The sequence below is a fragment of the Megalopta genalis genome, chromosome 16 (genome assembly GCF_051020955.1).
Source record: "Megalopta genalis isolate 19385.01 chromosome 16, iyMegGena1_principal, whole genome shotgun sequence".
Lineage (NCBI taxonomy): Eukaryota > Metazoa > Arthropoda > Insecta > Hymenoptera > Halictidae > Megalopta > Megalopta genalis.
Genome location: NC_135028.1, coordinates 2,029,101 through 2,042,190, shown reverse-complemented (window position 1 = coordinate 2,042,190; position 13,090 = coordinate 2,029,101). Strand labels below are relative to the sequence as shown.

The window sequence follows — 13,090 nt, the reverse complement described above, 5'->3', positions numbered from 1 at the left end:
TCCGTATTTTCAATTATGACTTCGAATGTATTAATCATGTTTTAAACGATATCAAACGGAAATATGCAATTTACTTCTGCCGACTTTCGAACCGACAGAAGTTAATGACGGAAACCATGAATAAAATATAGTGCCGAGGTGTAGTTGGACGATACATTAGATTTTCCGTTCATACACATTTTGCATATTCTTGAACATGGACGCGTTCCAGAAAAATTATAATACCTATTATACTGTGATGTGTATTACTGGACTGTTGCCCAGTGATCACTCTCTAAAAACGAACGTTCGCAGACTCGGTTTCTGTTTGCTTACTCTCTGCTGCATTGGGATGCAGGTAAGAAATACACGAATACTACTGGAATATTTTTGAAACCGAGAAATTAAACTTCTCATTCTTGTCAAAGTACCAGCACGTTTCTCGAAGAGATGATTCACAGTGATAAAATGGAATGCGATAATGTGACATACCTGAAGTTTTTATAACTTTCGTTAAATATCCTGTGACTATTCTTCGACTATGCATACAGGGTGATCCGTTTAATATGATTTGGCGGAATATTTCACAATGGATTGAAGTTATCAAAAATATGTTTCTACAAAAGTTGTTTCGTATAGAGGGTGACGTTAGATGATATGAGCAATATTTCTACAAGTGTAGTGTTAGGGGAGATATTAAAGTGTAATTAATATTTTTAAATGGAACCCTGTATTTTTTTATCCATAATATAACAGCGTTTACTGAAATTAATTCAATGATCTGCAACATGATGACCTACAAAATGATAGCATCTTACCTTTTGGTTTCTACGCAACTGTGATATCCATTTGTATCAAATCTTTTGTTTCTTGTCAGGTGGTCCTCCTATGGAAAACATGCGAAAATGGTAACAACTTGTACATAAATTAATTATAATTTTCACTTACCGCTATTCAATTTGTGATAAAAAGTATTACGACTTGCGTTCATCTGCCTCATATGCATTTCATTTGTCATTTTATTACATGGAATGATATGTTGTAAGCGATTGTATTTGTTTCAACAAACACTGATATACTATGGATAAAAAAATACAGGGTCCCATTTAGAAATATTAATTTGACTTCAATATCTCGTCCACTACCACACCTGCAGGAATATTGTTTAAATCATCTACCGTCTCCCTCCATACTGAATAACTTTTGTAAGAACATAACATTTTTGATAACTTCAATTCCCGGGAAATATTCGACCGAGTCAATATATTACTCTATATGTATACAGAATGTCACCTAACTAGTGGCACAATGGGATAAGCGCTGATTTTATTTTAAAAAATGAAGAATTAATTATTTTCATTCAACAAATAATATTATTGAATAGGAATGAAGTGGCACATCTGCCCATGACATACCAATTCTACTTCTAGTCATACTACAAACACGCAAACATGACGCATCTTCCAACTCAGTTTTCTCGAAAGCAATGCGTTAAATGAAAAAATGTTATCCTTTGTCTATGATTCATTTTTTAACTTAGACTAAGCCACCCAGTTACATAACACCTTGTTGTACTAACTCACTTAGATCTGAAACTAATGCAGTTAAACTTTTCCGAAAATTCCAAAATTTTCGGATATTAAATCAGTGATGTAACGATGTTTGCATTCACTATCCGTTAGAATTTGTCGTAATGATCTATTGTTATAGTATTCTTTATACCTTTTACGTGATGCCAAGTGACGTCGGTAATTTGAAATTTGATCGAGTACGCCAGCCAGATTTTAATATTAAATTGTACCGCACACGGTACGGTAAGTATACATAGGTTAATGAAGCTGTGTGATATCAATTTAATTATTCGTTGTCTACGAAACGCCTCAGCTAGAAGAGACTACGAAATTACATCTTCTAATGGTAATACGATATACAACTATATTGGGACACCATATAATCTTGAATTCTAATATTTATATTTGGATAAATGTACATCCCACAACAAAAAAGAGTTATATTATTTTAAAGTATAGTATCTAGATTATATATACAAAAAATGGATAAATTTTTCCATTTGGTTGAGAAATAATACAAGATAAATTCAAATAATCCGCACTTCTATGCCACAAAATTATTGGGACAGCAGACCCGTAACGCTATTGACGTGTTGATTTCGTGTTAATTTTAATCAGTGTTCGCAGAAAAGTAGGCTACGCAAAGAGCGGAGTGATCACACATGCGTGGGGTATCCTGCACAGTGGTGTGGCGAGTTTTCCGCATGAATATTATATTTTTGAACTACGATCGCGACGTGATGTTGAGCCTCTTTCTGATCGTACTTCAGAATTATAATGCTCACTTGGTAAATGCGCCACGACGCATCGTGGACCACAGACAAGAATTAACTGTGCACGCTTCTTTTAGCATGATTTCAAGACAAAAAACCATGTTATATAGGTCGTTCAATTCGTCTTGGTGTCAAATATTACATTATTGAGTGAAAAATATATAGTGACAAATAAATAATCGAAACATCCTCAATTATTTATAAAATAATATAGTTTTTTAAGTTTTTATGTTGGAGTTTGTTGAAGACTCAATACTGATTATTTTTTGTAAGAAACATTTCAAACATTGAATCTTTAGTGTTTTTGAATTTTCTTCAGAAAGATCAATTTCTTTGCGTATTTTTCTGACAGAATTTCTAATGAATTAGAAACTATGCTCCTCAGTCTAAGATACATTCACAGTAAGGCAAATACTATTTAATTTTTAAAAATCAGAAAGATAATATGAGTCAATGATTTGACAGCGAGCTCTCTGTCTGGATCTGTGTGTGTCGCTGTGTGGAAATCCCACGCATGCGTCGCCTGACTCCTCTCCTTACGTAGCCTATTTTTTTTGCAAACACTGACCCCGAACACTCACAAATTTATTACAACATGGATCGCAAAAGTAATACTTCGTTTAAAATACGGCAATTAGTGATGTATCACTAGGAAAAAGAAAACTCAATGCTAGAAATTGCAAGACTATTAAATGTGGCTAAGGGTGCTGTGTGGAATATCATAAGAAGATGTCGTGACGAGGACAGGCATGGATTGAAACCACAAGAAGATCGGCCGAAGAAATTTAATATTCATAATAGACGCTTCATAGTAAGAAAAATTAAAAAAGACCCCAAGCAAGGTGTACCAGAACTAGCTACAAAACTTAACGACAAGTTTGACGATTAGTATACATGCACAAACTGTACAAAGAGTTTTGAGATCTGAAGAATATTATGGACGAATATCTAGAAGAAAATCATTTATCAACGCAATCGACAGAAAGAAAAGAGTGCAATACGCTAATCAATATGTACCAGAAGAAAATGAATCTTGAGATACTACAATTTTCGCAGATGAAAGCAAAGACATTCATTGTGGTCACCGAAAAGTAATGGTGTGGAGAAAAAAAAACAGAAGAATTGAATCCGAAATATTTGCAATCGACTCTGAAACACAGTTGATGATCAATGACGATGTGTAAATGCATATCAAGCTTTGGTGTTGGTGAATTGGTATTTGTAGACGACATTATGAACAAAAATATGTATCTCCGATTCCATATTAATCGGCCGTAATTATATCCACTGCCGACTGTTTCCAACCACGAGAACGCGTTCAAGAGCCGCGGCCATCTGGCGGCCATGGAGTAAAGCATAACGCATCGTTCGTATCTAGCGAGAAACGTTGCGCTCTAGCAGCTGTGGCGCGATTCTACGGCCGGCCTGCGAGTCTGGTTGACGATTTGGGGAGTGGATGGGTGCCATAAAAATGGGGAAAGTCTCAGGTCGGGAACGTACCCATTACAAATTTTTGAATGCTTCTTTGGGGGATTAATTGCTTTGAATTAATATCTTTCGGATGCATGTTTGGGTGAACTCATTGATATGGACGTTTTTATGGTATAATTTGTTAGAAATTTTATGTGGGATCTGAAGTCCAAACCGAATTCATCTGCTTTTAAATTACATTGCAAATATTTCCAGGGAGGGGGGGATTTCACATATTGTTGCAATTGCTATGGCATTTTTACGGCTGATGTGTAGAAAGTCATTATGGTATACAATATAGCGGGTGTTCGTGTCTTTTTCTTTTGTATTGTGTATATGTATCGTGATGAAATATATTTTTTGTTCATTCCGATATAATTTCTAAATAAATATGTAGAGATAGTATGTTTTAGTAATTATTCTATTTTTTACTAAACAGTGACGCATACAAAGTACAATACAAAAAACAACAGTAAAGCAATATACAATAATTCTCGTAATCGTATGTCGAAGACATAAATTGTGTTAGTTATAATATAAATCCGTATCGTTATTCGTATCGTAAACCGTAATCGTGACCGTGATCGTAGCTGAGTTCGTAAAATGCGAATGCGAATACAATAATGTCTCCCTATCTGTCGCCGGGGCCGAATTCTAAAGTGTCGAGAATAATACGCAGGAATTGATTTCATCGATTTCTTCCACAATGGAAGAAAGGGTTAAATATAACATGTAATGACATAAAAAATTAAACAACTACATGGTGCGAGACGCCATCGCGTCTCATGATACATGTATCCCAGATTCAGATGATCACAGTTCAAAGATGTTTCGTCCGCAAATAACACTTTTACAAATTGATTCATTATGTCAATACGTACTACTATTTACAACGAATATGATAACTTAAAAGAAAATGGGTGCTGCCTTACACATTTCCTGATAAAATCATCTAAATATTCTTACAGGTTGATGAAAAATAGTTTCCTGGTCATAAACCTGTCATCTACCAAATTTGTGATGTAAATAGACATTTTTATGAAACCTCCAATTTAATTTTTGAAGATCAAAATCAACTTCCCAATCAGGTTATCATGCATGTCTAAACGTAATTTTTGCTCAGCTAACTCTAAAGACTAATTCTAATACTAATACTTTTTACAAGTCATGTTGCATCGTTAGTGGTACTTAAAGTTACTTTTTGTAATTAATATCACTACTTATTACAAGTTAAGATCACTGTACGTGCACATACTTTCTACACAATTATTACCGAAAAAGGAGTTGAAACACATGACGCAGTTTCATATTTTTCACGTGCACACATAGAAATTTAATTCTGCAATATCGTTTGTGTTTGTCAGAAGATTTATTATAATTATAATTGTATAAACAGGAGATCGAGAGACAAACTGCTTGACGATTCCAAGCTCAGAAAAAGACAATTGCATTTCGTCGGAAGATCAGAATGCCACAATCGTGGAAACGCTAATCGATACCAACGCTTTCCCTCCTATCGATCGAAGTGCGTTCTTTACGCACTTACATAGTTTACCATTTAACTCGACCTTTTACATTTAAATTTAATATTTCTGTACAGCGGTTATTTATACATTTACACACCAACTTGGTTAATATATCTTATACATATATGCTTCCTACGCTCATGAAACTTAGCATTTTTCGAAAATTCTATCGCATTTTGATTGTCACAATATACCCTAATAGGAGATTTAATATATTTATCACCCCCCCCCCCCCATATGAGACAATAACCGTTTAGCAAAGATAATTTCCTGGACATTTCTGAACTGACTATGCACGCTAAGTTCGAAGTTTTTGAGCTCATGACCTGTTAGGAGATTTACTACAATTGTAATTGTAATGAGAGCGTACAATATGTACGATGCAAGGGAGATCGAGAGACGAACTGCAAGACGACGCTAAGCTCAGAAAAAGACAAACACATTTCGTCGGTAAACCAGAATGCGCAATCATACATCAATCGATACTAACGCTTTCCAACAGTATCCCACGAATTCTGCTCACAAAATATACATATTTTTGTTAATTTAAAGGATTCAAAAAAATAGTACGAATAAATTTTGTCGGATTAAAAGAATTATATACCGTTTAAGATGTGTTGTTAATTACAGTTACTTAAAGATTAGTATGATGTTATTTCAGAGTTTCACTAAATTTTGTATAATACATTCTATTAACTATTTCACCAGTAATAAGGAAGAGATCTCAGTTAAATTATATGTTATATACTAATTATCATTACACAAATCCATCTTATTTTACTTTCCATTACTTTACATACCATGTAAAGTAATTAAAGCGATTAGAATATGCAAATAAGTAGATTATTAACCCTTTACACTCAGATATCATTAATACGGCGACACATCCTTGACAAAGTGACAATTAATTTTAAGTTTTGTTTCAGACTGTATGAAAATTATGTAAAGTACATAAATTAAACACAAAACCTTTTATTCATTAATTCCTATAAAATTTCACAGCAGTATAATGATTTTTATTTTAATTCGACTTTGTATTAAAAAATCACAAATTTTGGTCCCACTTGAATATAGATATATTGGAAAAATCTTTCGAGTGCGAGACGTGTTATTTCATAACTATGCTACACGACACTACATAGGATGACAGAAAAACTTGTTGTCGCGTGAAAAAGGATGCCAGAATGCACATGAGTGTGCACTGTTGTACAATATCATTGAGTATGATCCCTCTAATGTATCTGATCCATAGTCATAAACTGTGTCAAAATTGTGTCGTATCGCAATATTAATTTGGTACAACACTCATAGGATCATTTACCAGACGGAAGGAAAAAATTGAGCTTGTGTGTGAGACGTGTTTTTAGCCACATTCAAATATCCTAGGTGTCAGATTGTTTACGTGTGTGTTGTATTTTGTGGGACGACTGCGAGAGGAGTCGTATTGTATGTTAGCTTAAATACTAATAAACGTTGAAAATGTTGATAAATCGGTCTATCATTTAAGTTGAACATAGCCCAATTTGAAGTGACGGTTGCTACCCATTATGGCGCGCTGGTCGCTGTAAATCCTATTATGGAAAACTCTTGTTCGCAAAAAGCTAAAAGGCGATGAGAAGCAATTGCACACGGAGATTTGCGCACATTTGAAGTGCGCGTGTATGGGGACTTTGCAAATCGTTATAGTTTTAGGGTTATGAATTTAGCAGTCTTTCGGTGCAACTGCTACGGAAAATATTGACTAAGGCATAATGGTATCCACTACGCATTGATTTATCGACGAAAATATTCCAAATTAAATTCATTCATTACTACAGAAAAAGAATTTTAAGAATCATAAAGACTTTTATAAAACGATACTGTTCGTAATGTTCTAGAAATGATATGAAATTGTTAAAATCAAATATAATCTTGAAATGATTTAATACTGTTAAAACCAAATGTAAAATTTTCAGGTATCGACGTTAAGAATGGTAGAAACTTCACTGCATAATGTACTTCAGACGTTATCGTTCACCTTTCCCTTGTTATTATTCGTTTTACGATACGTTGGATTCATCATCAGTTTTCCAGTAGTAAGTTGGAACCATCGTTTTCCTTTCAAAACGGGTGGAAAATTAATCATGTAATTATTATATCCCTTAATCGACACTTTTCATGTGGTTTCAGATAAAATCCACAATTGAAAATATTCAACATGATTTCATTGCGACGAAAGATCCTATGGAAATGGATATATTCATGAAACAAATAACAGAAGCGAGACGCGTGGTCATGGTATTAGTAGGTAAAGATGTTCAATCGTGTGATCCCTAATTACACTAAATATCAATATTAGAAAAATGATTCCTTCTACAGGGGAGACTGTGGCAGCCCGATACATAGACAAATTTGACATATTTTCATATTTCCTACCTAATATACAAAAAATAACTGTATACCGGTATAGAATACAGATGAGTTTGAACCTGATTTAATAAGAACCAACATACCGCGAGTTCTACAAAAATGGAAGCATTAGATACTTTGAAGTAAATTCGCAATTAAAGGAGAATGGTTCGGAATTGGCGTAACGAATTTTATAAACGTAAGCTGTAATTTCAAGTATACATGGTATACTCCATGTATAATTCCTAGGTTGCGTTTATCTGCCATTTTTTCGCAAAATGAATTTCCTTCTAACGTCTTAAACAGTTATTTTATTTATTTACGTTTGCTAATATTGAAAAGCACAAAAGCACTGATTGGTTTACGAGCTTTTGCTTCAATCACTTTTATTTGCTTCCTTCAACAGTGTTTTCAGCCTTCGAAAATATTCATCCTCATGGAATAAGTATTCCCATGCAGCAAAGGAGTTTATGAACAAATTTAGTTCAAATGGAATATTGATTGAATAAAACGATCTGCTTTGCGACTTGTGTATTTTTATTTTGAAAAGTTTTGTATCTTTGTACATAAGAAGATTTGACAGTAAAGCAAGTAGGAAAGAGATACTAAAAGGAAAGGTTAGCAACTAAACATTATTGTTGTATCGCATTTCTACCAGATTAGCGGCACTCCACTCACACTGAAGGATTTGGATCTTCAAATATTATATCATACTATTTACGAGTACATTAATGTCTCTCTAATTGGCGCTCAGATTGTCCACAAAAATGGACAATTCGGGAAGAAGAGATACGATTATTCGAGCCTTGCGGTTTGTTTTCATAGTTACGAATTGTCAAGAACTATAAAAACGAGCTGCAAGACTCGAATAATCGCATCTCCTTTTCCCAAATTGTCCATTTTTGTGCGCAGTCTGAACGTCAATTAGGGAGACATTACTGTATCTTTCCGAACCTATCAACTACAGTAAATTTTCTCTAATTGATCCTCAATTTGGAAAAAATATGGGAAGGGGAGGTATGATTACTGCAGCCTTGCGGCTCGTTTTTATAGTTGTTGACAATCGACAACTATAAAAACGAGCTCCGAGACTGGAATAATCGTATTTCCTCTTCCAAAATGGTTCATTTTTGTTTACAAGTTAAAGGACAATTGGGGAAATTTTACTGTACCCTTTCAAAATCAATTTATACAAAATGTTCAAAAAAAGCATCCAATATTTATGTGATATATAGAACACATTAAACTGAGTAAAAAAACCTTAGTAAACATAGATCGAAGAGCACATAGAACGCGTATTCTGCGCATGTGTGTGTATTTATGCAATCACGAGCGAGCGAGACGCGCGACGGGAATCAGGAGACGTACAACAATCGAGACAAAGTAAAACAGACGCAACAATTACAAGATGCAAGAGCGTTGACTTATTCCTAAAGCATTAACTACAGATTGATTAACTTTCCATTGCATTATGCAGCAAACGTGCTGTACTATACACATACTTCTTATATTTATGTTGTATCATATGATTTTTTACACAGTTATCACATACGTTTTAAATATATGTTCAATATTTGTGAAGTAATAGGTTCGGGTATACAACCTAAAGATAATATCGGGAAACGAGAAAATGAAATACTACGCATAAACTAAATGACGCAAGGGGCTAGGGGAATCGATCGCCCGCTCCACATAGCCTCTTCCAATTTTCAGACTTTTGATTATTATTGACTAAGTTACGAGCTGAGTAAGACACGTGATTGGCTGGATCGGGCTACCGATCTTCCCATAGAAGTGGATTTCGGAAAGTAATAGAAAAAAGTGATGACTACGGACGTACTGGTGAGACGGAGCTATCGGAATATCCCTCTTGCTCCTCTGCCAAAATAATTGATTTTTTCTAAGCACCGGACAGTATTTGCTTCTCTTGCATGCGATGTTTACTACAGTGTTTATAAATCTCGTTTTGAAAGTCCTCATTCAATTGTCGACAGTAAATTTAATCGAGAATAAGTCAGTTGTGAATCGGCAATTGTGGATCTTATTAGTATTAAGCAGATATATCAATATCACACAGAAAAGGATTGACTTTTCGATCTATGCTTACGAAGGCTTTTTTATTCAGTAGAATCTGTTTTGTATAACATATAAATAACGAATGCTTTTTCAACATCCTGTACAAAATTATAAACTTTTAGCAATTGTGACACAAGAAACGGAATCTATTGAGGTTCGATTCCGATCATCAAGTTTTGTTCATCTGAGATATTTATATTAGGGAAAATGCGATTTTCGTCGTAATTTAGGTATATCTCTTTTTACCTAACTCATTAGTATTCACATTAAATGTAGAGAGTGGTGAATAAAGTATTTATTTCGCCTAGAATGTAGACTTCTACATGATTTGTTTTCTCCAAAAAAAATGCACCGTCTGTGTCCACAGTCTCCCTTAATTCGTCACCCTAATAGGAGCAACTTGTTAGTTGACATATTAGAATTATAAAAGACTACACAATTGATCACATTTTTTACTTTATGACTGTCGTTGCAATATTCTGTTCACCGTTGTCTTGCTACAGAAATGACTGCTTCTGCACTACAATAGTTTAAAATAATCCTTTTACGTGGGAACGCGCATGTTAGATATACGTATCTCATCTATTTGTATACAAGATGTACCAGGTGAAGCACAAATTCAATAGTTTCGAAATAAGGAAATTTGGAGCGGCTTATACGTATATTCCTGCGTGGAAGGACTCTAAAGAAATCATTGTATGTTGGAACTATTCTGGAGTAACATTATTCTTTCTTGTAGTCGTATCATCTGGAGGAGCGTTGCTGTTATCTCTTATACTATTCATTCCTACAATATTGCAATCACAACTTCATATACGTTATCTAAATATTTTTGGATTCTTTTATCTCGAGCTTAATCGGAATTCTACTCTAGTTGTTTATCAACTTATAATTGTACTCTGGATGGGACTATTATCGCTAAGCTGTACGGAATCATCGCTTGCTGTCATTGCCTGTTATTTGTGTGGATTATTGGAAATCACCAGGTATGTTTCAATTCAGTTGTTTCGTGCGATCATACTGATTCCAATCGATTTGATCATACAAGTTTGTGATACTCTGTAGCCTGTTTCTAACAGTTGTTTGTGTTGAATCATCTTTATATACCATTGTCGGCAAGGTACTCTGGATGGCTAGTTTGTTGTTGCCATATTAATACATATACTTTAGTTGAATCCTCATCTGCGTGTGTAGCCTTTGTAATACACTCGTGAATAAATTGATTCTCCTTGTTCAGAGCGAATGCCGACTCATATAGCTTTAATCACCGAAGCATTAAACTGTAACGCAATACTAAACTGAACACTCCTTTTAGAGAACACTATAAGTGCCAATATTAAAAAAACCTTCATATAATTGGAAAATGTTCTACGTGTCAACGATAATACTGTCATACAAAATTTTACAGAGAAGAATTATTTTTTTAGAAATTAATTTATATGCTATGTATTTATGTGGATGCCAAATATCATTCATTTAATGATAATTGACTTGGAACGTTCCTACTATTGGCAAAGCATACAATTAATTTTCTGTGCAAGTTATTTAGGGACATAGCGAATCGTGACAAAGAACCTATATACTTTTTTGGAAATGTTAATTACTCTATTCATAAATAACAGAACAGAGTATGAATTTCCAGATTATAGAGCATGTTAATGTTGAGCAGCGAGAAACGTACTCATAAATAGTAGTTAAATAATTAGAAATATATTATTTTAAAAAAATGACTATATTAATAGTACACATATATTTTCATTGCTGTAGTTACCGAATACGAACAGCTGTTGAGCAGCTGGCGAATTCAGCGACGCTTACATCGAATATGATAGACATACGATCAGCAATGGATTTGCACCAACGTGCTTCTGAGTTGGTACCTTCATTCAAATATTAGAACAACATAATCCCTATATATTTTATTGTATATTTATTCTATCTTACGTCTTCTCTTTCCATCGTGAATGTACTGAAACATGAATTTGCGAAGGAAGACTCTCAGCAAATATTACGAAGTCTTTGGCGATACCTTATTTAGTGGCAGTCCTAGCAGTTGTTGCCTCGTTTGCTGCAAATATATACCGCGTAAGCATTGTTAAAAGTGTGTAAGAAGAAATAGGTCGAAGATCATTATTCCGATATTTCTATACTTCCATCGATGGAAATATAATGCAACTGCTTCTGATACTAATAGCTATTCCTGGCGCTTGGAGATTTGAGTGACAAGGAAAACATATTGTTTTGTGTTCCAGTTACTTTGGTACATTTGTTCATTATATATTTAAACAATTATAGTGGACAAAAACTGATTACTTCTAGTATTGGATTATTCAATGATATGTAAGTTCACTCTCTTGAATAAATGTAATTTCTATCAACGATAATTCTGAAAATAAAATCGATCTAATAATAATGGTAAAGTTACCCACATTTTCGAATAAGTTGTGTAGAAATTACGTTAAAAGATTACGTAATTAAAAGTTGAAATACACTTGTGTGTATCGCATAATAATGACACGACACTATTTAATGCAATAGATACGATTCATTGTGGTACCGTATACCACCGAAGTCACAGAAAATATTACTATTCGTATTGATGAGAAGTAGTTACCAAATGGAATTTAGTTGCGCTGGTTTATTCGTTCCGTCTAACCAAGGCTTTGCCAGGGTAATCAATTGTTTTACATTCTATCAAATGTGATGTCTTTATTCTCAGATTCAATGAACATCTGTTTCAGATGATGAGCACATCATTTTCGTACTTTACCACAATCACGTCGGTTCAGTAGGAAACCTAGAAATATTGGACGACAATGCTGATCACTGTTTAGGGGAAGAAATATGTATAATGCGTGTACAAAATTAATTGTTATTGGCTATACGCAGCTGCGGATTTTTATAGTCGCAGAGTTCACGCCACTTGGAATGTAAACTGAAGATATCACTATTGGTGTGCGAGACTCGGTCGGGACGGGAACGGGAACGGGAACGATTTTCAAATTATCCAATTGTACCGTCTTGGTAATAAAATCTTTAATAAAGAAAGTGATAAAACTACACATCATTTTCGTATTTTACCGCAATCACGTCGGCTTAGTAACAGACTTAGAAATGTTGGACGTGGCAATGTTGATCACTATTTAGAAGAGGAAGTATGTATAATGCGTGTACAGAATTAATAATTGTATATTTTCACAATTTCTTTCTGCATTGGACACCTAAAATGTGTTCATGTGTGTATTGTGTGTATATGTGTTGTCACAATCTGTACAGTAAATTCTTCCTAGAAAGTCCGGTGATATGG

At 34.2% G+C, this 13,090-nt stretch overlaps 1 protein-coding gene across 4 annotated transcripts; it reads left to right on the top strand.

Moving 5' to 3' along the window:
- Window positions 1-170: 170 nt before the first annotated feature.
- LOC143260644 (uncharacterized) lies at window positions 171-12,843 on the top strand. 4 transcript variants are annotated; one of them, XM_076526788.1, is made up of 10 exons: window positions 171-337; window positions 1,690-3,810; window positions 7,275-7,394; window positions 7,489-7,606; window positions 10,523-10,769; window positions 11,551-11,655; window positions 11,778-11,868; window positions 11,978-12,123; window positions 12,322-12,454; window positions 12,525-12,843. In XM_076526788.1, the coding sequence occupies exons 3-10, from the start codon at window positions 7,290-7,292 to the stop codon at window positions 12,573-12,575; spliced, it is 996 nt and encodes a 331-aa protein (XP_076382903.1). In that variant the 5' UTR covers window positions 171-337; window positions 1,690-3,810; window positions 7,275-7,289; the 3' UTR covers window positions 12,576-12,843. The 4 variants fall into 4 exon arrangements, with proteins under 4 accessions (XP_076382903.1, XP_076382902.1, XP_076382900.1 ...); XM_076526787.1 differs by lacking the exon at window positions 1,690-3,810 and having other exon boundaries at window positions 10,658-10,769; XM_076526785.1 differs by lacking the exon at window positions 1,690-3,810.
- Window positions 12,844-13,090: the final 247 nt, after the last annotated feature.